The 27,286-nt window shown below is 31.4% G+C and overlaps 1 protein-coding gene across 9 annotated transcripts in view; it reads right to left on the bottom strand.

The window, feature by feature from the left end:
- Positions 1-27,286, bottom strand: part of LOC147806776 (transcription-associated protein 1-like) — a 65,158-nt gene that overhangs the window by 28,964 nt on the left and 8,908 nt on the right. For 5 of the 9 annotated variants that reach the window (XM_087167192.1, XM_087167196.1, XM_087167193.1 and 2 more), the window contains exons 4-7: positions 22,964-23,047; positions 19,441-19,559; positions 2,373-2,537; positions 1,734-1,783 (exon numbers count right to left, since the gene is read on the bottom strand). Coding sequence is in view for 6 of the 9 variants with exons in the window: in XM_087167194.1 (XP_087023320.1) it covers positions 1,734-1,783; positions 2,373-2,478 (156 nt within the window). In the remaining 3 variants the exon portion in view is untranslated. The remainder of the gene's footprint in view (positions 1-1,733; positions 1,784-2,372; positions 2,538-19,440; positions 19,560-22,963; positions 23,048-27,286) is intronic. The other 4 variants (XM_087167190.1, XM_087167188.1, XM_087167191.1 and 1 more) reach the window with 1 other exon arrangement.

Here is a 27,286-nt window from a genome sequence, read left to right as displayed (position 1 = left end):
AAGCATATCACCCTTGAAATCGACATCATAAAAATTTGATGTTGCAAAATTGCTTATCAATTTTCCTTTTCATTGAATGACTTAATTCCCAACGAGGTTGAAACAATGAATCCTCTGGGTAAGGCCTAAATATCTAAGCCATGTAAGTAATCAATAGACAGTCCCTATATTGGAACTATCAAATATTGTGACTTTGACAAGCATTAAAAAAAAAAAAGATATTGGATCAAAATTTTTCCATTCTTTAAATCTACTTTTTCAAAAATCTGCATTTTTATTCCTGGAAAATTGAATATTCTATACACACATAAAATTCAGGACAAATACAGATAAAATACTTTTTATCAGAAACATCAAGATTATCAGGACAATTACTAACAGTGATTTAATCTAATTTTTAAAAACAGCAGTCTTGAGTATAAAAACAAACTGAGATCAAGCGTAAATAGAGAAAACCTGATTGTTCTGTCAAGATATTAAAATGAGTTTGATTTCATACACACATAACGTAACCTACAAACATTTGTAACGAAGGGATTACTTTTTTAAATACTGTTCAAATTTTGGTATCTTAAACCCATATCAATGACTATTAATTGTGTTCATTATTAGTTATGCTAACTAATAATTGATAATGTATAGATAAAAAAATATAAAAGAGTAAAGGAAAAGAAATTTGGATTGGCTATGTTAATAAAAATTAATAAAGGATATATATATATATATATATATATATATATATATATATATATATATATATATATATATATATATATATATATATATATATATATATATATATATATATATATATATATATATATATATATATATATATATATATATATGACTATATTATATATGACTATATTATAGCATGATCAAAAATAAAATCGAAGGATATTGTGGATTGCTAACAATAGTCTGAAAATATAAAAGGATACATTAATTACAAAATTATAACATAAATATTTTATTTAAATATTATTCTTTTTATTATTGTTAGTCAAACATCTATTCAAATTCTTTTATTTTTATTTGTTATTTCAAAAAATATATATATATAATTTTATAAACATAGTATGCTTTATTTCAATGGTGTGCCTCTAGTCTTTAACTATCAAATTCAAACTGTGATGTATTAAAATAAATATTTTTTTTTCCTTCATTAGAGTAATGAAACTAATAACATGTTTACCATTAATAGTCTATTAATACTAACATTGGAGGGAAGATAAATAGTGATTTTATGTCTCAGCTTGCTGAAACAGTTTTTAAAAAGCTTTTGAGCTAAACATATCACTTTAATGCTTCTTAATTCTTAAAATTTAAATTCTTATTTGCCATTCAATTAAATTCAATGACCTTGATACAATTGGTACTAAAACGTTAATTTTTTAATAAATACGTTTATTGGTAAACTAAACTGCCAATTACATTTAATGTAAAAGAAAAAAAAAATTGGCAAAAAAGTGAAAAATTAAACCAAAAAATATGAGGCCAATTTCAATAACTAGAAAATGGGGTGGGGTTTAAAAGGTTCCTGTAATTCCATAGTCAAAATTGAATTGAATGCTGGACTTAATGGCACAATGACTTCAATTGTGGCATATATAACTTGTGAAATTACGAAAAATAAACTGTCATATCTGAAACTGAAAAAATTAATTTAGAATACCCGATAAAATGACATTATGAATACAGCATTTTACTATATTAAATTAAAACCTTACTTCAACCTCTCCACTTAATTCTTGCAAAGCTTTCAATTTACTTTCATCCTCTATAATAGAAAAGAAAAAGAGAAAATTAAAGTTTTGCAATATAAAAATCAATAGCAATTAATGATAGATAAATAAACTTAAGTGAATTAATGATAGATAAATAAATAAAAAATAAGCTATAATTGCAGGTTACTACAATAGATACATAAAATATATTTGATCAAGGTTTTGCTTTAAAAAGAAATGTGGATAGGATTAAATTAAAAATGAGAAGTAAGAATATTTAAGTATGCTTTTTGATCAAGTGCAGATAAATACAATGATTTATTTATTGGTATATAGTTATGTTTAAAAAGAGACAAAAAAATATTGAAGAATAATTTTGTATTTGATGCAGATAAGCAAGATTTACTGATAAGTATATTACTTAGGTTATTTTATTTTTATGAATATCAATGAATGAGAATTGTAAACATTATCAAAATAAAAAAAAAACATGAGCCATAAATATATAGTTATTCATTAAGTACATCTTCAGTGCTAAATATATCTAGGTAATCTCTATTACTAAATTGCAATGAGAAATTTTTAAGTGAAAATAAATTCTGATTTTTCAATTCCCAATGACTAATTAGGTATTAAACTTACTTGCAACAGGATCTTGGAGCATTGATACATATGAGCTGTAAGAATTCATAACGGCAACATGATCATTAATGGGTGCTGATACACTCATTACGGATATCCCTGCCATGCGTAAGGACTCCAGAAAAAGCTATTCAATGATAAAACTCACCTCCAATTTTAACAATTCTATAAAAAAAATAATAATAAATAAATATTTTTAAGAATTTGCATAAATTGTAAGGACTGCAATTATTCACAGGCAAAATCAGTGACCATGTATTAGAAATTTAAAAAAAAACAGACATTATTCTGTTTTATAAGAACAAGAAATGTTATATTAGAGTTTTCACTTAACACCACTTAAAGCTTCAGTCTCTAGCTGAGTTATATGGTATAAAATATCAGTGTTTTCATTACAGAAAAAAAATGAGAGAGAATTTCTCACCCTTTCTCAAAAACAGGGTGAGATCTCAAAAAGTTAAGTGAGATTTCTAAAAATTAAAAAAAACGCGAATAGACTTGGAAATTTTTTTTTTCTTTAATTATAATACACTTTTAACATCTTCTAATTTTTAAAGCATTGAATATTTTTGCTGCATCATCATATGGAAAACGTTTTATATCTACTTTTTCATCAGCTTTTCTCATTAAGTTGCTCAAATGTTTATCAGTCATTTGTATAAGATACTTTGTCTTAATTCGGTTTTGAGTGCTTTGAAATTGATTAATAGAGTGTGCGATCTTCTCGCGTTAATAATTTTTTAATGCGAGAAAAGAAAAAAATAAGCGAGATTCTCGCGTTCTCGCGCTGTAGTGAAAAAAAAAAATACAGTTCAGTGCAACAGACTGTTGCACTGATGAAGGTTGCCCTTTGAGCATCCGAAACAGCTGTCTGCTTTAAATAATAGTTTTGTGCTCTTTAACGTTGTCTACCTTAGTTCGTATAATCATCAAAGTTATAAATTTATTTCAAATTTGCAAACTAAAATAAATAAATAAGACAAGTAGAAGTTTGTCTGAGGATGGCTATGAGTAATATCCTTTCAGTAGGCCCCCTTTTATGTTATTTTTTTTAGAGGGCCACTGCCTGAAAACTTATTTAGCTATAGATCAGGATACAGAAATCTTCCCATAATGAGCTACAGTAAGGTATAATAAACTTACTGCAATAAGTGATTGAAGTAATAAAAGTTTAATAGGGTTGCGAAAAACCAATGCGTTGCGTTTAACCAATTTTAAAAAGGGAGAGAAAAGGGAATTAAAAAGATTATAGAAAAACGGTCTTTACAGCAATACCTTTCCCCTTTACAGGGGAAAGGTATTAAAAAGATCGGTCATTACAGCAACTTAGGCTCATTGAACTTGTATAATTATGAAGATAAAGCAACTGTTCTTCACTAGTGTATATTCGCTCATAATTTTCACCAATATGAAAAAGAAAGTCTGATTCGGCGAACAACTGGACCACCTACACCAGTGTTTCCCAAAGTGTGGTACGCGTACTCCCAGGACTACGGGAACGGTTTAGCTGGGGTACGCGTTCTTATGCGAAATATCTTGCAACAAACGAAAATTTTAAAAAAATTTATCTAAAAATAAAACTAGCCATGAAAATTTACGATTACGTATTTTTCTAATGGCTATTTTTGCATAGTTGACAGGTCCCGCAGTGGACTGATCGTTAAGACACGGTTCCCAGCAGATCACCGAAGTCAAGCATCACTGACTGCGGTCAGTGTGCGGGTGGGTGACCACTTGGATCAGTCTGTGTAGGGACCGAGGGTGTGCGGTATTGGTCCTCGTTAAACTGTGCTACCGTAAAGTGCTCGACTTCGCGTGCAGGTCGTCGGGCTACCGAAGCGGGGGTGCCATCCCCTCTGCAGCGGATCAGAATTGTGATGGCATGTCTTCGGATAATCCTCAGGGATGTTTCCCAGACCGTCGCCAATAGCCCATTGTGCAGCTCTAGTGCGACGTAAATGAACAAATCAAATCAATCAAACAGAGTTGACAGTTAATAATTAGTGGTATCAACTGCCAGTTGTGCTTTTTAACTTTTGTGAAATTTTTTTATAGTAAAAAATGCATTCATTTTTGTATTAGTGGTACACAGCGTTACGAAAAATTTAGAAAGGGTACACAAAAGTCATAAGTTTGGAAAACACTGACCTACCTACACGAACTCCGAGCTTCGCGGTTCCACATTGTTCCTCACCATTTATCTGCAGGAACTTACAGCTTCTTGACTCCTTGTTGGTTCGGGTTGCTTTCGGCAGCATTGCTGCGAAAGATTATTCACACTAAATACGAAAAATTCGAATATGTGAATGGTCCAAATTTTAGAGCCATCTGCGGTGACCAGCTTTGCATCATAGTTCAACGCTTCCTTTGAATTCTCAGCACTAGAATTTTAAATTCAAGTCGAAGGGTTAAAATTTTTTTCAGACCTGCTTGCGATGGCGAGTTCATCTGCCAAACGAAACTCATCGATTCAAGGTTCTACATAGTCGTCCACTACCATGAATCACCTCTTTACGGTTTAATGGAATAAAAGCCGGAAATGGCTATGCTGCGCTAAGTACAAGGGTATAATTTGAAGAAACATGTTATCTAGCATAACTGTTGAACAGTTTAATTACCCTGATGGTTATAAAATATCAAAATTGTACCTTTTTTATTTTTTTCCCTTTGTCTCATAAGAAGCACATAATCTATATCTATCTTGGTAAAAACGTGTTATTTAGCATTAATGGGGTAATTGGGATAATTATAAAAACCTGAAAGTAACCTTCTTTTAGCTTTTCTTATTCTCCCATAAAGAACACGTGGTCCAAATTTGAGTATTTATTTCGCATTAGTCATAATTTTGATAACTCATAAAAATAATAATTAATACCAATTACCAACTTGTGTATATTATATTTTTTCCTCTGTCTCATAATCACCCCTTAAATACAAAATATCGAATTTAAACTTTTAAAATTTTTCTGTTTACCCTAAATTTTAACTTCCTAACTTCCCGCGATGTGAGAAAATTAAGGATGAAGGAGGAAGAGCATTTTATTATATACCGATATTATAACATTCGGTATTACATATCATGCATTATACATCATGTATATGGATTTTCACATCATTATAAAATGTTATTTCGGAAAAGAAAATACAAAATTTGATTGAAATGTATATGCGATGTTTAAATAATACCACGATTGCAATTTGAATTATTCAAAGCATTTGCTTTTTCTGCGCTATGTACAAACACGCTATACATACACATGTACATTATATGTACATTGCGCTATAAAAGAAAAGAAAAAACGGAACACCAAGAATAACTTTTGATTCAATGATTGAATTTTCACATGGTAAGACTTGATTTTAGTTGTTATACTATACCGTAATATATATACTATATGCTACTATACGGTATAGTTAGACTATACCGTATAGTAGCAATCTGGAAAATATGCCAGGAGAGCTACCGAAAGCTTGGATTAATGTTAACTTTGCTTTTGCGTATTTCTCCCTATCAGAAAAACTTTTTTTTAACGAATCAAAATTTTTTCACATACAATCGTAAAATTCGCTTTTGCTAAGATAATTCCACGAAAAAAAATTCAATTTTTAATAATTATTGGTTATTAATTTACGTGTCAGGGTCGTTTCCCCAAATCCCTCTGATTCCCCCTTCTTATGGACGTCACCATACTATCGACCAAACCATAGACTAGATTGGCAGTTCAGTATGAGCCATGATAATCGCCAAGTGAGGGAAGGTTAATGGAAATGAATGGCTCTTTCGTAAAGAATGACCAGTATTCGTTTGTAGTCGTCTGTCGTAGAAGGTCCAACAAGGGGTCAAGCCCCCCTCCCTCCGAAAGGGGGCCGCAAACAAATTAATTCAAAATATTTAAATTAAAACGAATTTTATACTTTACATTTTTTTCTCACATATTTTTCAAATGTGTTTCTAAGAATCTAAAATCACTAATATTGATACCATTATGCGCAGATTCATTTTAATGTCAATTTAAATCGCATTTTTTTCTGTTATCGATGTATTTTGTACTGTATGGTGCAATTTACCACACATTGTAAGCTTAAAAATTACTTCTGCGATAAAGAAAAATAGTTGCAGCAGTCACCGTCATTTCAAACAATTTCCACGTTTTTGACTCTCATAAAGTAAAAATTATTCGATAATAAAAAAATGGACTTTCATGCACATTTAACAAAGCATTTAAGGAACATTTTGATATGAAAATGTTATTTTTATATGCATCGATTGGGTTTTGAATCATTTAAATGTTTTGAAAATAAAGTTATAAGTACATTTTTTGCATCCACGTATTCTATCTAAGGATATGATGCCCCGCTTTGCGAGAACTTCGAAATGGTTATGCCCGCTAAATTGTAAAATTCGAATTTTTTTAAATTGTTACAGAATATAATTTTAGGAACAATAAAAGGACTATTCTAATCAGGGGACTTTATGTTAATATATATTGCAAATAAATACAAAGAGAGTTTTAAAATTTATCCTTATGATTCCCATTTCGCTTCGAAGATGCTTTCAAAGTGAACATCTATGTTTGGTAAAATGCTAATTTCTCCATTTGAGAAAAAGAGTGAGTTCCATCGGCTTAAAAAATAAAATTCAAACAAATATAGTTGAAATTTGTAATGATTTTTCAATTCACAAATTTTAAATTTGAGTCCGAGAAACGAATATTAACTAACTTACATTTTAAAAATAAATGCCACATATGGCTGCTGTTTGTCTGCCTATGTTTTCGTTTCTCTGCAGAGCTGAAAGCAGACTTTTCACCAAAATTTCCGTTTCGCCCTGTAGAAGCTTATTACATATTGGCATACGCCTGCACCGAATAACCTTTCACACAATTAATTAATTATTGTTTACCACATATCAATGAGAAACACCTTTTTCTTCTACCATTTAAATTTGCTTTTGCTTTTATAGTTCAGAATTTTAAGTCGCAAAAATAGACAAAATAATAATAATAATTAATGAGTTAGGAGACCAAATTTCGAAAAGTATGAGTTTTTATTTTATTTCTCAGGATTTATTTGACCGATTTTGCTTAAATTTTGTATTTTGACATTTAAAACTGCATTCTTTCAAATGATGAATAAATTTTATACCTTGCATTTCTAAAGTTTTTCGACTTTCATTAAATAAAATAATAATAAACGTTTACTAAAAGTTATATTTTTACATGAAATTAACTTTAGAAAAACGAATTGGAATTGGTTGATGTGATTGGAATTTAATGTAAAACTTTTTCAATTCGCTTAAAAAAAATTGGAAATATAATGAACTACGAAAAAACTAAAGTTAACATTAAAGGGTCCAAACTTTCAAACGCGCTCCTGAAAAAACTGTTAAAACAATATTTCCTGATTGAAGCTACTATATTTTAAGGGCCAGAAATCCTAGTTCGTCGAAAAAAGGTATGTTTAATCAGAGAAAGTACAAGTACGTCCTTATGCCTTATTTCCTAGCTTAAAATATCGTTTGCACAAATTAATTAGTATATTTGACGTCACCCTCTCGAACCATTAAGAACGAGTCCTAGAACATGAAGATCCGAACTTTAGATCAAAAGTTATTCCAGTGGGTTCATTTAATTTTTGCGCACTGTAGATTTATTTGAAGTATATGTCAATATTGCTGATAATAGTAAAAGATTTTTTCATTTTTATATAGAAAGGTAATTTAGCTGGTGGTTATCCTCATATATATATGCTTTGAAAACTTTAAGGATTATGATTGGAAGAGGAAAATAATGTTAAATGATGTTCACTTTCTATATTAATATCGGAAATAAGTAAATAAAAGCGTCTTCTATTTTGTCATTTTTCGTTAATTTTAATAAAAGAAAAATGCATTTTCCCCAAAGCCGCTATTGCGGAAAGCTAATTTTTTTTAAACTCGTTATAAACAAAGAATTTCTGTACCTTAAATATTAATGTTTTGAAGGTATCGTAATATCGGACATCTCGCAATATGAATCTCGATATATCAAACTTTCAGTGGATGGGTGCCGCCGGCCTTCTGAGCCCAAATCTGCGGGTTCGATCCCCGGCCCAGACACCGGATTTTCGGGATGCAGAAAATCCTCAGCGGCCAAGTCGTATGATTATGCGGTATGTAAAAGATCCCTGGAGTGCCTTATTGGCTCTTGGCATTTCCGGCAAAATTAAATTCCTAGTGCACTTTAGCATCCAAATAGAGTCTCGGTGCTGCCATCTAGTGTGGCAGAAACTAGACGTCCAAATTACCATGACCAACGGTATCTCACCCATTGTGGTGGTCCTGAAAGAGTGGATGCCACCCCTGGAGAACACACTAGGTCTGCTCATCGGCAAGACCGATTGTGGAGCTCATTGGAAATAAAAAAATATCAAACTTTCACTGTACTTTAATTTGCAAAAATACGAAAGGAAATTTTGGTTTAAAGAATAAATATTTGTACCAATGGAAAGTGTATTAAAATTATACTAAACTAGTTTTGATATATGTTGCTAAAAATTTCCAAGAAAAAAGTTACTATATTTATATTTTATTTAAATTAAGAATTTTTTAACTGTTTTTTTTTAAATTTTAAAACATATTAAATTTAATGTGTATTATTGACTACTAATGAAAAAGGAAGGGAAGGGGAATGCAATGTATGTACATTTACAAAACAAAAATAAGTTAATTCTAAATGATTAAATGAGAATATTTTTCATTTCATACAAAATTCTTGTTAAATAAATAAAAAAGAATTAACTTTTACCAAAAATAAGTGAATAAATATTAACAAAAAAAAATTGATTAAGATTAATTTATTGCAAGATTTAAGGTGTTAACTTTTATTTTAGTACTGGTGTTAATTCATACATATGAATTTTGCTCTTAACACTAAAACCAGCAGTTTTGCTATTTTGAACCAAACTTAGAGTACAAGAGAACTTTTTGTAAAGTTTTACGACAAATTCACTTTCATGGAGGACATCAGAATTGAAAGAAGCTCACATTTGCTTTACATTTGAAGAAAGAAAAGAAAAAAAAAACATGAAAATGGTTAGCTCGAGGGCAAGATTATTATCTTTACTAATGCAAGTATTGTATGTCGGAACTGTGCAAACCAAAAACAGTATATGAATTAACATGGGAATTCGAACCCAAGTCTCATCAGTAGGAATCAATTATCAAAGAAGCCATATCGGCTCTAGAACATTTATTATTTAAGTTGTAAAAAACAACAGAAAATTGAATATGCAGTATTATAAATTTCGTTATAATGTAAACGCGCTATATGTCGATTAAAGAAGTTGCTGTGCAGTTTTGCCATTCCTCCATCGCACAATTTTGGAGATAGCGGCGTCTATAACGATACAAAAAAACTAACAAGTAAATAAAATTCGGCGTAATAGAATAAATTCTTATTTTTGTCGCGTTTTTTTAAAAAAATTTCCTCGACAGGAAGACGAACGTTTCGGACGAGAGCAGAGATTAAAGTCCTGATTTGTATGTCCATTTTGTTGATCCTAATTTTCTTTATTATATTAAAAAAAAAATTGTGTCTTTTCATGATTAGAAAAACTATTTCTGATGGAAATAGCACTTGCGCTTTAACTGCAGAATGAATGAGGTCCTCCTTATTGAAGTTCATAAGACAACTTGGTAGATATTACAAGTCCATTTTAATATTTTAATTCGTATATGAGCTATTATAATTGACTTTATTAGCATATATAAGTATATACGCTATTTAAGAGCAAATTAAAAAAAGAAAAAAGATTGACAGATCAAACTTAGTTCTTCACTACTTCCAAGTAATTTAAAAATAAAATTCTTTACATTAAACGGTGTGACGCTTAACAAAATACTTTTTTTTTATTGAATGCGGAGAAAGTGCATGCATTATTATAGTCAGTCTGAAAAAGTGTGGCAACATGAATACGATCATAATCACCTAGAATAGCTTTCTAGTAGGTGTTGATATGATGGGGTAGGAGCTAGGACAGTCTTCTTGTCTCCCCCCATCTCTCAGGGAAGTTGGATAACTTTCTATATGAAAACAAACGAAAGACTTGTCTCTCAGAATTTTCTGAGGAAAAGAGAACAGGAAGTTGGTGGTAATGTGCAAGTAAAAAGAACACATTTTCGTCTTTAATTTATTCTCATCTACAAAAAAAATAACAAATAAAAATTAAATAAAAAAGCTGGATTTTTTTTAATAATGTAATATTATATTTCTTTTCAGGGTTTTCCCGACGACATTTAAGCAGTAATGTATGATACATTTTAATACGGAAGGGAATACGAGACAAATAAAAATATGTTTTATCATGGCAAAAAGATGCAAATAAAGAAATTATAATTCTATTGGTCTATTTATAAAACTGCTACTTTAAAAAAAAAATATGCGGGTGGGTGACCATTTGGATCTGTCTGCGTAGGGACAGAGGGTGTGCGGTATTGGTCCTCGTTAAGCTGTTCTACCGTAAAGTGCTCGACTTCGCGTGTACGTCGTCGGGCTACCGGAGCGGGAGTGCCACCCCCTCTGCAGAGGATCAAAATTGTGATGGCATGTCTTCGGATCATCCTCAGGGATGTTTCCTAGACTGTCGCCAATAGCCCATTGTAGGCCGGGATAGCCTGGTCGGTAGGGCGCTGGGTCCAAGTCCAAGAGGTCGTGGGTTCGATCCTCGCCGGCCGAAGACTCCCCGTGTAGTAAATGGTGACTGATGCACGTTAAATCTGTCGAGTCTCAAAGTCCTCCATGTTCCCATAACAAATCAAAACCTCTGGGGGTACTGATCCAGGAGTTTCCTTGTCTTCTGGATTGGTTCAAAATTACAAGGCTACGGAGTTGAACATTAGTAGTCGTAAACCCATTAAATTGGGTCGGCTGTTCAACGACGGTTATAAAGTAAAATAAAATAAATAGCCCATTGTGCAGCTCTAGTGCGACGTAAATGAACAAATCAAATCAAATCAGCTACTTTAAAATAGGTTCTAAAGAATTTATTCAGAATCACATGATATACATATAAATTCCAAATGGAAATATTATAAACATAAACACTGCAATTATTTGCAAAACAGCCGACGTATATAACATAAAAATAGAACAATGTAGATTAATTAACAAGATAGATTAAGAATAGATTTTAGCGACACCTGTGCTAATAATCTAGGCTGACGCGGACAAAATAAAACTTTTTTTAAAGATGTTTAATATACATTCTTCAGCATATGTATATATTATTAGAAATTTTGGCACATATGCAACGATTTAAAACTAATACGAAAGTTCTCATGAGTACCAAAAAAATATAAAAAATCATTAAAGTGTCCGCCAAATGACCCCTAAAATGCAGTATTTGATATTAATTAGAAAGCAAGGGAGAAAAATGTCTCTATCTCAAATAGACAATAGTGTATTTAAAAAGTAGTTGCTGTAGTTGTAAAAAGTAGTTCATTTACGTCACACTAGAGATGCCCAATGGGCTATTGGCGACTGTCAGGGAAACATCCCTGAGTACGATCCCAAGACATGCCATCACAATTTCGATCCTCTGCAGAGGGGATGGCACCCTCGCTTCGGCAGCCCGACGATTTGCACGCGAATTCGAGCACTTTACGGTGGAACAGTTTAACGAGGACCAATACCACACACCCTCGGTCCCTACGCAGACTGATCCAAGTGGTCTCCCACCCGCACACTGACCTCAGCCAGTAATGCTTGACTTCGGTGATCTGCTGGGAACCGTGTCGTAACGATCAGTCCACTGCGGAACACTTAAAAAGTAGGCCAAAAAGAATATTCCAAACCCTTCTCATATCATATTTGCGTCATTATCGATTTTAGTGACACCTGCGCTAATGGTCAAGGGCGACACGTCAAACACGTCCCTACAAAATCAGCTATTTCTACCTTTTTAAGGGACTTGCGTCTTCACCTCACTAAAAATATCGAACCGAACATTATACTGATATAGTTACTTGATTGTTTCGTTGATACTACTTTTTAACGTAAAAAATTATTTTTGGGTGCTTTTTTAATTATTTCATTAAGAGTAAATTACTATTAAATTTAATTTCCGTTACCGTATTTATTTTGATTTTGACAAATAGACTGCGATTACCCTCCGGGATGAAAGTATCGAGTTAACGTACACATTAATTTAAAAAAAAAAGAAAACTAAACAAATTTAAACCTTAAAAGACTGGATTTTCACAAAGGAGGGTGTTGAAAAGACTTTTCCTCCTTAAGGAGGTGACAACGTTAAAAAGGTTGATAATCTATGGTCTATTGTTATATAACACCCAGTTCTAGGTTAATATTAAGGGGAGATTTAAGGCATTATATATATACAATGTATGAGCAACAATTTTTCCATTTGATGCATTAAGAAATGTACACATACATTCTTACATATTACCCCATATTCTGCCCCCCCCCCCAATTGGTTTGTAATTATTTCCTTTGGTATGCTATATTATAATTTAACACTTGACCTTGTTTGAAAATTGCAAAATAATCGTAAGGGAAGATATAGAACCATATATATATATATATATATATATATATATATATATATATATATATATATATATATATATATATATATATATATATATATATAGTATCTAAGCAACAATATCTTTATTTTAACGTTTTTTGTAATTAATACAGTTAGAAAAAGAAAAAATAATACTTTTAGGTATACGTTTCAATTCATAAAAATAAATACACAATTTTTTTTTTACTAAATATAGTTTTTTAATTGTGAACTCAGGACCCACGGAACTAGCAGTTTGTGGCTTCGCACCACTTAACCCTACCAGTCGTATCTGACAGTCTGATTTAGAACAAGTTGTGTATGTGGTATGTTATAACATAACTCTTGACCGAGGAAAAGCTATGGTTCAATAGAAATTATTATGGGCCATATACATTAACCCTAACAAAATAAAAGTGACGCTTTCCGGCATTTCCTTAATTCCTTAAGAAATACTTAATAGAATATTTAATTATTGTTTAGTTCATGCGATTTCTCATACTTAGCAATAAGATTTAAAGTATTCAAAAGTTAGGGAGACCCTGAACCATTAAAAGTATGAAATTCCAACGCATGCCATTTATGAATTTTGAATTACAAAAAACACTTAAAGATTAAATTTATAATGTGGTAATTTTAAAAATATATTAGTTTTAAAATTCATTTAATATCATTAAATTTTAAACTGAAGTTATCTAGACTATCAACGGATGAACCAAACTTAGTTTGGCAATCTGACTGGTCTATCATAAGGGGGGAGGGATACGAAAATTATTTTGTCTTTTAGGACTGTCAAAATACTGATGGGTAATGGAATAACAATGCATTATTCCGCGTGGTAAGCTAAAACTTTAAATGCAAGTACGCTACATTAGAAACATGCATTCTGTTGAATTTCATGAATTTATCAATAAATCGTTTTAGAAAGCTTATTTCATGTAAAACGGGTCGTCAATCAACCCCTTAACTTGTCCGCTCGTGTTAATTCGAGTGCGCTAAACAGGCCAAACTGTGCACACTCCCGATAATTCGAGAGGCTTTGTATTTTATGCTGCTATAATTTTTCACACTCGAATGTAATCGAAAATTGAAAATAACAATGTGAAAGCTAAGAAAAATAATCCTTAAAAAAATCTGCACGTTAACTACCATAAAAATAACTATATAGTAAGGTTTTTCCCCCTCCCGATTTTATAATGGTAACTCCCTAATAACCTGTATTGTTACTTAATTTATCCTCAGTGGTAGATGGATAATGGCGTAGAGTCCTCTTACCGTCAGGCTAACTATGGGAAGGTTTCCTCTGCATGCAACGCAAATGCGGTTAGTTGCATCAAAAAGTCCTCTTCGAAACCAAATTTCTCCTAATGCTAGATCCAGGAGTTTCCTTGTCTTCTAGGTTGAGCTCTAAATTTCAAATTACGAAATTGAAGATTAGTAGCCGTATCTTCAGATCGACTGTTCACCAACGGCTATAAAGTAAAATAACATGCAATGAGTCGTGGTGGCTCAGGGAAGAGAACGTTCACCTTCCAATGAAGTGAACCGGGAGCAAATTCCGCACCCTGTTCGCACCGACCATAGGGCTGACAATAGACAGTGGTAGACGGATCAGAGGTTAGAGTCCCCCTACTGTCAGGCTAACCGTGGGAGGTTTTTCTCACCATGTAACGCAAATGCGGGTTGGTTTCATCAAAAAGTCCTCCACGAAGGCAAATTTCTCCCAATATTTGATCGAAGAGTTCCCTTGTCTTCCGGATTAGAATCAAAATTACAAGGCTGCGAAGTTGAACATTAGTAGTCGTAAACCCAAAAATTGTGCCGGCTGTTCAACGACGGTTATAAAATAAAAATAATCTGTAGTTAGAGCAATGGTGGCTAAGGGAATAGAACATTCGCCTCCCAAAGAGATGCTCGGGATAAAATTATAAGGCTACGGAGTTGAACACGGTAGTCGTAAAGACAAAAATTGGGTCGGCAGTTCAACAATGGGCAATAATATAAAATAACCTATAATTGTCTTCGTTACTATTAATTCATTTTCCTGTCTTCGAGGATAGAATTTTGCATTCAAACTATTTAGGACTAGCAAAGAGACATAAATATTTACAAGAAATCCTTTCCTGTTGATAATGCTAGCAAGCAGAATTTATCATCGTTTCGCCTTTAAAACAACAATTTATTGCAGACCGAGTTGTTTTTCATAAAAAGGGGGTGTCTATTCCTTCTTATGAAACCAAATGAATCACGCGGTGACAAACAATTTGTCCAGCAGATCATAAAAATTTAACAACCTCGGTGTTTTGTCTCTCGATAGCTCTCAATCTTTAAATACATCTCAAATTGTGAAACCACAGATGGACTGAATTTCTTTCACATTTTTATTTCACTCTCTCCTCCACAATTAACACTCTCGGTCTCTCTTACTTTCTTTCTTGCGATTACAGCGCCGCTTTTACAGTGGCTAGGCACAACATGCCACCCGCCTTGACAATTTCACAAAAATAAACAATATTCAACAGATACAAACGACAGACATAAACTACAGTGCAATATATAATACAAAAATCACTTAAAGTTGGTTAGAATTAAATGTATAATTTCACAATTTACAGGTCTTTTATCGATACCTTTATTTGTTTTTGATGTCACCACTCTAATTATATTATCATCGCCTGGGTGAACCTTAATTATTTTAGCAAGATTTCAATACCCTTGAATTCAGTACCCAATTCAGTACCCTTGAAATATCCTCACCTTTCACTAAAACCACTTCATTTTCTTTAAACTCTTCGCTTCCCTTACTCCATTTAGGTCTAGTCTGCAGACGATTTAAATAATCTGTTGAAGAAATGAGTTGAATGTTCGACCCTTTTCTGATAATAGCTATCAAACTTTACTCTGCTAACAAATTATTTCTGTTCAAAAATATAGTATTCATATATTTTCTGGGTATTCCTTATAGTTTTTTTTTTAAATATTTTAAAGTTAGAAAAATATCTCAATGGTTGCCGTCATCATTTTCTAATTTTAGTTTTCAACTTTTACTGTTAAATAAATGAAAGCATATAAGAAAACGTTTATAGTATCATTTTGTCCAATATTAATCTGAACTATAAAAGTGTCCTTCTATTTTATTAATTGGAATGTCTAATTTTAATATAGTTTCTTATTTATAATTGTAATAGTAATTTTTTTTGTATATATTATCACTAGGAAACAAAAATCTTAAATGCTAATTACTAAAAAATTAATCTTCGAGCATATAATAATGGAAATATTACACTCAATCATAAATACTTAAGGTTAAGGCGTTATAATTAAAACATAAATATTTTGAATAATGACATTAAAAAATATATTATTAAATTGGACGAATTTTTAAGCATTAATAACTTTTACTTCTGAAGTTCAGAACTTCATTTCTTTTTTTCTTTTTTTTCGGCCTTGTACATTTTTTTTCTTTTCTGCTTAAAGCTACAAGGCGGTATCGATTTCAATGACAAAATTAAAAGTTCTTAAGCGTCTCAACAAAAAACACGAAACATAATGCTTTAATTCACCGCATTATAAATTCTTCCAGCACATTTTATTATTCTTTTGACGTCACCTTTATATTTTCTGAAATAAGACATGGAAAATCGCGTTTACTCATTTTGTGTTTCATAAACAATTCTTGCCGGTTGCTATCGCGCAAGCTCATATTTGACAACTACTGTAAAGTTTTTGCAATCAGATGAGAAGAAAATCACCTCAAATTAAACAAAAACTATAGAAAACAATGAATGCATTGAAATAAGTTTCAAAAAAATGCTAGTTATATGGGAAGCAAATTATTTTTAAAGAGAGATGCTGTGCGCCGTGACGTCACTGATTGAAATCAGAAGCTCGCAGCGGCACGAGTCTCTTCAAATGAGTGACCTAGCCCTTCTATTGTCTCTTTAGCCCTGCTTGCACTAGGCAAATCTGCCATCACTTGGTTTTTACTTTTAGAAATTACCTTAAGACATTTAAGAATTTTTTTTATTATTCTCTTAACAACTACCAAACAACTACTAAACAATCGTACCAAAGGGAAATCCTGGTGGGGCGGGAATTCGCATCGACTGGGATTCGAACTCAGTTCGCCTCACTGGAAGGCGAACGCTCTATCCCCTCAGTGAAACATCGGGATAGCCGGATTGGTAGGTCAATGGGACCATGTCCAAGAGATCGTGGATTCGATCCCCGCCCACCGAAGACTACCCGTGTAGTAAATGGTGACTGATGCATGTTAAATTTGACGAGACACAAAGTCCTCCATATTTGCATAACAAATTATGCCTCTGGGGAGTACTGATACAGGAGTTCCCTTGTCTTCTGTATTTCTTCAAAATGACAAGGATACGAATTTGAACCTTAGTCGTCGTAAACCCAAAAACTGGGTCGGCTGTTCAACGTCAGATATGAGAAATAAAACATCGGGAGCCGCGATGGCTCAGGAGAGCGTCCGCCTTCCAATGAGTGCTGACGTGAAATATCCTCATTGGTGGATGGATCACGGGTTAGAGTCCTCTTGCCGTCAGGCTAACCGAGGGTGGTTCTAGTGGTCTTCCTCTCCATGTAACGCAAATGCTGGTTAGTTCTATCAAAAATCCTCCATGAAGGCGCATTTCTCTTAATACTTGATCCGGAAGTTACCTTGTCTTCTGGGTTTGGTTCAAAATGACAAGGCTACGTGGTTGAACATTAGCAGTAGTAAACCCAAAAATTGTTTCGGTAGTTCAACAACGGTTATAAAATAAAATATAATGTAACAAAATAATTTCTCTCTATGATGTAAGTGATATTTTTAAAACCATTTAATTTTTATTAATTTTATTTAAATTCGAAATCAACGATTTCAATGAAGCAAAAGTATTATCATTGTAAGTTTAAAATCATAGTTAGTAGTTTATTTGGTTTTATTTAAGCACAATATAATTTTTTAAAATTATCTTCAATATAATCACAGTGTAATAATCTGTGACGATACTTTTCCTGAGTGTTAAAAGTTTTCTAGAATCGTTTTAATTCATTTTCGTTTCATAGCAGCAAAGAAACTTAACATTGTGTTAAAACTATTCAAAATTTATATTCTGATTGACTTAAAACATAAATGTTTTGGGTAGAAGTTTTGTTAAATAGCTTCATATAATAATCTTGTGATTAAAAACCAATAAATTCTTTTTCTTACAAAAAATCTTTTTTTAATTACTAATTAATTTTAAATATAACATATTTCGGTATGTTTCTAGCGAACGTGTTCGAAATTATACTGGATTCCCAAATGTGCAAAATATCAAAAAGTGGCATACTGTTACACATAATAAAAATTTTATAATTTTTGATTTTAAAGTCATCTTATAAATCATTCAATCTAAAAATTTCATGGTTAAATTATAAATTATGTTGCATTTACTTCTCTTAATATAAATAAATATACATCATATAATGTATGATATACCATCAAAGTTGGAATAAACTAATTTCTAAAATAAATAAAACGTTAGTCGTCCCTCTCCCTCCCTCAAAAAAAACCCCTTTTATCATACGTAAATAGGTCAAAATTTGAGGCTATTATGAGAAAATTTGTTTTTCATGCAAATTATAGGAAATAAATCACTCTTTTAAATAATTTGAAAATAATAAGTAAAAAAAAACATTCAAATGCCCAAATTCACCATTCTGATGTAGGTAGTCTTTGTTATAATTTAAAAAAAAAAAAATTCTGATGGGAAAAAATGAACCTAATTTTCGAACCTAAATGAATTTTTCGCATATTGAGATATTTTGAACTCGAAATATAATTTCCTACTACATACTGTTATTTACATGCTAATTATTACAAGCATCTTAAAAATCATCTAAAAGGGAGGGTGGCCTAAAATAATTTTTTCCGCAGTACATAAAAATAATTTTAAAAAAAAGCACGAGAAATCTTAAATTCGAAACTAGAGACCCCTTCCACATTCGTGCTATAGATCATGCCCACTGATTCAATATAAATTTTAAAAAAATAAAAAAATTCTTAACGGTTTTGCTCTTTGGAAACTATATTTTTTTCTTCATTTTTTTAAAAACATAAATCACGTTTGTAGCTCGTAATACCCGTTCTTTAACTTTGAAAAGTCCAGCTGTGTACCGTAAAGACATGGTTCGCAGTAGAACACCGAAGTCAAGCATCACTGGCTGCAGTCAGTAAGCGGGTGGGTGACAAATTTGATCAGCCTGCATAGCGACCGAGGGCGCGCGGTATCAGTTCTCGTTAAACTGTTCTACCGTAAAGTGCTCGACTTTGGGTGCAGATCGTTGGGCTACCTAAGCAGTGGTGCCATCTCCTCTGCAGAGGATTAAAATTGCGATAGCATGTCTTCGGATAATCCTATGGGATGTTTTCGGGACCGTCGCCAATAGCTCATCGTGCTATTGGCGACTTTAATAAAGTGCCTACCTTATTTTTGACAAGGATTTAGAAACCACAAACCTTTAGATGTAAACTCCCTGGTGGTGCAGTCGGTTCTAACATAGCTAGTCGAGAGCATCGGTTCAGGGTTCGATACTGGCGTTCATCTTCACAGTCGCCCAACATGATGCACGTTAAATCTGTCATGGATGAAAATCCTCTCGTTAGTATGGTATAGAGGGGGGAGTATCCACTCAGGACCAGACATATCGTCTGACAAATTTACTTGGCTGAAGCTGTTAAATATCTTTATTATATGTATGCAGGCTTTGTGAGCTCAAAGTACAGCTTAATAACCCTTTGTTAATTTAAGGAGCAGATAGCTCAAGTTGGAGGGAAAAAAACAGGATATGCTTGGAATAGTTTAAGGGATAGACCATCGACGTGGCTGGAAATGAAGGCATTTTTAGAAAAACACATGATTCGTTTAATTAAAAAAAAAAAAAGCTGATATCTTAGTTACCAATCTAGTATTTTTTTAGGTAATTAAAAAAAAATTCCGATTAGAAATGAGGAAACTTCCTCACATTCTTCGTTGAACTTTGTAGGGATGGTTTAACATAGTGTTTCCCAAAGTGGTCCATATGGACCACCAGGGGTCCATGATAAATAAAAACTGGTCTAGGGGTCCCTGAACAACGTCAGGGAGTCTGCGTGAGGTTTAATATAAAATAATAAAATTGTTATTGGTTTTTATTACGAAGGAAATTGAGATAAATAAAATCGTAGCGATTTTTACATCCTAAGTAAAGTATAAATAAAGGTGGGTGCTTATAATTATTAGCAGTGGTTTGTTACAAATTAAACAGTTGATTTACAAATTTTCTTATATCTTTTGCTCCCTTTTTAAGAGATAACAGTATGAATGAGTCGAAGAAAAAACGCCGAAAATACAATGTTGAGTATTTAAAATATGTCTTTATTTCTTCACCAGGAAATTGTACTTTACTTAAGTGCCTCCTATGTAATAAAACTATAACAAGTGATTCAATGAAACATTCCAAGCTTAACGAATAATTGATAAAAGTCCATAGTGATAAAAAAGATAAAGATTTAACTATTATTCAAACAAAGAAAAATATCTGAAAACACCGTCACTGCAACAACATCTAAGAGAGGTGACGATGGATTGCATGCTTCTCATAGTTTCGCATTTTTCTATATATTACATGATTGCAAAGTTCGGAAAGCCTCCACACTATTGAAGAACTTATTTTACTAGCTGTAAGTGAGGTAATACTCACCGGGTTGCACAAACCAGCTTTTAACATTGTAAAAATAATTCCACGGAGTAATAATAATGTGCAATGAAAGATTGATAATATATCTCAGTGCGTAGAAAATTCTTTACGCGAGTACTTAAAAATATCTGAATTTCTATACAGCTTGACGAATCTACTTATCCAGGAAACGAAGCTCTTACTTTTAGCTTATGTAAGATTTGTAAAAGAATGAAAATTTTACCAAGAATTGTTACTTGCTGAATGTTTGGAAAGCTATACGAAAGGTGAAACGCTATTGATTGAATTAAAAGATACACCCTTGACTAATATCATTTCTGTAGCTACTGCTGGTGCTCCGGCAATGGTACGAAGATACCAAGGTTTTCTGGTTAACTTAAAACAAGCTGCAGCGAATGTATTTTCAGTACATTTGCCAAACTTAGCGAAAGTAATTTGAAACTACAAGATGAATAATTAAATTTAATCAAAACTAAAATCGTAAAACTGCGCTTGTTGCAAAACTTTTTCTGTATAAACAAAACTTGGGAAGAAAATATTGTTCTCTTAGTTTCAGTGCCGTAGGGAACCTCATCATAAAAAAATAAATATATAAACGATTAGAAATTAGTGCTCACAAACATTGAGTTGGACATAATCAAATCTCATCACATTCATCCAAGTCTTTAATTTTTATTTTAACCAAAAGATAATAAATAGTAATAAAAGATAAATGATTTCAATAAATAGTTTTTCAACAAAATGTTTTTTTTTTAATTTGTAATTTTTATGCCGTTCATATATGCACTGGGGATTCGTGGGCAAGTTTTGACTATAAAAAGGGATCAAAAAAAAGTTTGGGAACCACTTGTTTAACGTAACAGGTACTATTCAATGCTCCAATTTCAAGGGACGGAGCAGCTCTGTTCTACAAAATTTTTGGAGTCTTCATTTTTTATCCTGCCTTATCAGATTAGCTAATAAGTGTTCTTTAAATATGATCTATATAAATTAAACTCAAATGTCTTGGAGTTTCATCGTTATATATTTCTATGTAAAAATTGAATTTACTGTTATTTAAAGCTCTGGTAGCAGAAGTGTAGAGTTATAACATCTTCGTATAAATTGGTAGGATATTTTCAGTTACATTTTATGAATTTTTTTGATAGCTTTAAGGAAATGCGAATTTGAATAAGGAATTTGTACTTTTATATGGATCAGACTTTTTTCGAATAATAAAAGACTTTGAAAGCTAATAAAAAACTCAGGCGCAACGGAAAGTATTTGCTGTTGTAATAAAACCATCTTGTATTATGAAGATGAAAAACAGTTGAGAAAACTTCATCTGAAGTATGCGCACTTTCGCCAGAAGAAAATTTTCTCTGTCGAGATTATCAATCTGGAGAATGGAATATTACGTTCGTGCAATAATGGAAAAGTAAGATTGAGATTTAATGATTTTGAAAAGGTCTTTTCCCTGCTCTTCAGCATTTAGAAAATTCTGAAGAAACTAGAAACTATTTGTCCAGGTTAATTAAATTTGGTCTATTGAACCTAGTCACAGAATTTTACAAAAAAGTTTTGAAGTTTTTGAATTCGTAAGTTTTAAAAATGCCTTAAAATTTAAGAAACTTGTAGTTTATCCAGTAAATACAAAACTTTTTAACTTTGGTAACTAAGTACAAAAGAGCTTTCAATGAATAAAAAGAATTAGATAAAATAACGGAATTTAGTTTGTTAACCTACTAATCTATAATGATAACCCTAACCTTTGATGCAGATTAGACAATTTCCCTTTCACATTTTTGACACTTTAATTACAAGTAAAAATATGTTTGGTACATTTAATCATGAAAGCAATCTTATAGTTACTAAAAGTCTGTTAAATTATCTGAAATCTATACTGAAATATATAATCCAAATAGTTCTTTTTTATAGTCAGAAACTTGGTTATTGATTTTGTAAATTGATGAAATTTCTATGATGAATAACTATTTCGATCTGATTAACTGCAAATAAGTGTAAATTGTTTAGAAGTGAGCCGCGTTAGAATTTTAATTTATCAGGAAAAAAAACTGGTATGGTTATGAAATAATAGATGGCACAACTAATAAATAAGCTAAATATTTTGTTTTATTTTGACTTTTATACAATATATTGAAAAGTACAAAATATTTAATAAAAATAATGCGTCAAAGAGTTAACACTTTTGAGGTTAAACGGGTTACGGAAGAGGTAAGCCATATTAAGAAATTTAGGATAATTCTCCACACTTAATTTTCCTCAGATATTTAGAAAACAATACTCTAAAAATATTTTCGTACCTGTTAAAAAGCTCTTTCATTCTTGCTGGAGAGGATAATTTTACTTTCGATATTTACTTGCTTGAATTAGATTCTCCACTTTAACTAGAAAAAACATTCCTTTTAAAAAGAGCAGATACTGACTGGTATAAAAATGCATCAAATTCTTTTAAAACTAGTGACTTAATGTTAAACTGAATTTAGTTCTGACGACATTCACTTTAATAACCATCCGTAAAGCACAATTATTTACAGAAAAGTCCAACTAACATCCTAATAATTCCTTATTGCGAATTTTAAATAAAAATCACGATAAATGTATCTTCATTATCTGTAAAGGGGTAATTTAAAACTGAATAACTTATTTCGGTGAGAAATAAACTAGAATTTATATACATAAAAAATTAAAACCACTTTGTCTATCAAATATTTTTATTCAAAAGAACATTTTATAATACACATCTTTATTTAAGACTGCCTCTGGACATTACATGTTACTCTATCTTACAAATTAGTTTCAAACAACATCTTCCTTAATTTACATGGAGCTCTAATAACATTTACAATGAAGTCTCATTAAAAATTTACATGAACTACATTAAGCTTTTGTCCTATTTACAGAACATTTTTCATAAATAGAAAAATTTTACACAACTTACTCATTTACAACAAAACATTTATATTGACATGGACTTTAAGTAAGAAATGAGCAGTGAGTTAACTTTGCCATTTAGTTACACAATACAGAGTCAAAAATATTTATGATCCTTTATTGAAAATTCTCAAATCAAAAATATGTATCATTCATCACAAAAATTAACCTATATACATTTAAATTTTTAATTTACATTAATTTTATTTCTTTCTAAATAGTATATTACGCAAAAGAAATCAGAAAGTTAACACTAATGATTTTACTTCAAATTTTCTCCTTCAACTAAAACTATTCCATTAGTTTGATAAATTTAAAAAAATGTTTAAACTTTTATATATGAAAAGCAGATTTGCGCATTTAGTTTAATTTCTAGACTGCATTTTTAGATAAAACAGACACTACTTTCGCTTGAGGTTCCAAGTTATCAGTTTAAATTTTTCCCAGCTCTTAAATTACCAATTTCAAGAAATGGCATAGTTAGAGAAAAAATATTTCCAAAAATTTAGACTTTTTTTTAAGAACGGAATTTTTCCCTTTCGGCTGGCGTTTATTAAACTCCCGAGGGCTTAGTGCTACTTATCTAATTTTTTGTTGAACATATGATCAATATAACGATTGAAGAAAGCTGGGAACTCTCGCTTTCGCAAAAGTCATTGCAGTATCATATTAAGAGTAAAAACTGAGTACATATTAAAAATTAACTAGTTTCATGTTCTTTAATCAATAGATACTTCCGTTAAAGATTTAAGGTCTCTTCACAGCACGAGGATACTGATCCACTATTAAAGAGTGCATGTGTGAATAGAGAAGTTCCGAAACGGCTAGACGAGTGTGAAGCATGACGAGAAAGCAGAGCGGCCGTCTACCACTTTCACGTCATATTCCACACTAGTCTAGAATAAGGCTCCTATACTATCAGAGCTGACCTATCAAGCAATATTGGAGCAAACAAGTTAGCAAGTTAACGTTATGTTAGTATTAGTTATGTTATGTGCTTATGTTAGCTCTTTGCTCCAAAAATAAATAAGTCAGCCTGTCTAATTCAGGGGCTCTAGTCTAGAACATACCGATTCACAGTTATGCTGCAGATCGATGTCCCCAAATTGCGTCGACCTACTATATCATCAACTATAAACCGCGCTTAATAGGCTGCACTTCATTCAGCTGTCTTATAATCGATGTCTTAATATTTACGTGCTATCAGGTTTAAATTTGGTTCTCTGCAATTATAAAAATGATACAGTTGCAATTTCGATATAGTATTTCAAGATTTATTTTGGTGTATCAAATTTTTTATGGCACTCTACTAACAATGGCGTTACCATGTTTGTTTGTGTTGAGTTAAGTGGTACTATTTTTTAAAGTTTAATACCTAAAAGTAGATGAGAATTTCATATAAATTTTACTTTTTAGAAAGTTAGACTTGAAAACAGTTCAGATTCCGAAAGGTAACATTTTGTAAAATATAACCCTGGTGTTCTAACATGATTGAATTTTAAATTGGTGTAAAAATTTCTAGCCTTATAACAATGTTTAGCTTAGGTTGAAACGTAAATGAATAAAAATTTTGAGATGAAATTTTAGGAATTTGCAAATCTGCATTCAATTTACACGTTTTAACTCTTTGACAAGCTTATTGTTATCTGTGTCATTTATTCTTATAGAAGTATTAAACGCATAAACATACCACGAGAATAAGAAAATTTTTCAAAATTTTACTGTAAAAAGGATTTAAAAATGAATAGATTTAGAAAATTAGTTTATACTTTACCTCGTGGATTTTTTCTTCAAATTGTCGATTCATGTCTATAGCGGAAACTTTCTTTCTCTGACGAAGAACCTATATTTTTAGTATTCTATCGCACAGTAATTAGTTTTTTTTATCAAATCGATTTATTTGCAATAACTAGCTTAGTTTAAAAAATATGCGTTCGAGAGATTTTGAAATAATAACTTGATTCATTACATATTCACTTTACACTGCATCAAAATCAGATTTTTGAAATCTTTAACATTTAAAAATTCTACTAAATACGTTGGTTATAATGTTTAAGACACGTAGGTAAATACACATATACAAAATATCTTTTGCATTTTATTAGAAGCATATACACGTTGAAAGATTTATTTTATTTCTTAACATATTTTAACATAGTTAATTTTTAAATTCGGATAAGTTGGATAAATCTCTTGGCACATTCTTTCACATTTTCGAACAGATTTAGACTTTTGATGCGATATTAAAATGTTCAAATTTTGTTGTCTAACTTTTATTTTAAATTTGTCATAAAGTAAATTCTAAAATTTGATTTGGATCTCGAAGGACGTTATGAATTATGTACCTATTTTCGAAATTATGAAAACTATTTTTTATTATCAGATTAAGGGATATCTGTTCTGTAATGATTGTTAATTTATTTTTCAATTAAGCTCCACCATGCTTACTTCGAAAACTATTTTTTTTCCAATCAATACCCACTTTCCCAATTTTAGAGTAGCTTAAGTCAATTCTCTATTGGATATGTACTATTTTTTTATGAAATTCCTCATTGCTTAATGCCTAGCAGCTATCGTGCATTATCCTTTAATAGCTATACAAGTTAAAAAAGATCCGAGTACTTTCCACGATGTTTAAAACCTGGGCGAACAACGATTTATGATGCGGATAGATGACTCCACATGTAAAACGTCGCTAACCTACAATTTTGATTCATATTTAGTCGAAACGAATTTATAATGAAACTAGTTTCAAATACGGGTTGGAATTAAGAACAATCTTGCTTTTATAATCGCGAGAATTAATATCCCCTATGATTAGCTGGACTGCATTAAAGAAATTTAGGATTTTCTATAAACATTTATGACAAAAATAAGCCGTATATACATAGTGGTTGTCATAGCGAGAATTAAAATTAGACTGTAATTTGCTAAAATGAGTATTCTCCGTAACTAACCCGAAGTTTACCAATTTACATCGTTAAGTTCAGCAGCGGTAGTAACCGAACAGTAAAAGTCAGAAATTAAATGGGCAGAGGCTTAATACGCAATATAAGAATATTTTCTTACAGCAATGCGTACAAGTGACCCGAGGAGTTCCGAAACGGCAGAACGAATGTGAAACAAAAAGCAGAAAGGCAGTCTACCACCTCCTCGCAGGGTTTCATACTTGACCGGACGTTACGGAACCATTCGCTTCAATTATACCCACTTTCTGTGGGTTTGTTTAATAGGAGAGACCTACAAAAACAAAGCTGGCAAGTTTAATTTTTATAAGTTTTTGTATTTTTTTAATTTCAGTTTCCTTTAGAATAACTGGTACAGGCATTTCAGTCTTAGTAAAATTCACTAGTTATTGTAGAATGTCTACAGATTTAATTTGTTTTTAGTTTAAAAAGTACTATTTTCACTCAATTTAAAATAGATACACGTTTTTAAAACTCCTCTGTCGATTTCTCTAATAATGTCCCGTTTACAAATAATTTGTTTAATTTATGCAAATTTCAAAAATTTTATGCATTGAAACAAGACAGGATTTTAGTAAAATTTACACTTTCTTTTAAAAATCTCTACATATTTTCTGCATCATTTTACTATTGCACAACTTCAGTTGTACGAAATGCTATCTCGTAATTAAGAAAAACTTCAATAACTTATACTGCGTAATTATGCCCCGTTATTTAAACTTACTT

This window comes from Parasteatoda tepidariorum, chromosome 7, assembly GCF_982258835.1.
Source record: "Parasteatoda tepidariorum strain Cologne lab strain chromosome 7, Ptep-v5.0, whole genome shotgun sequence".
NCBI classification, from domain to species: Eukaryota; Metazoa; Arthropoda; class Arachnida; order Araneae; family Theridiidae; genus Parasteatoda; species Parasteatoda tepidariorum.
Note: the sequence above shows the minus strand (reverse complement) of the source record. Positions and strands in the feature narration are given on the sequence as shown.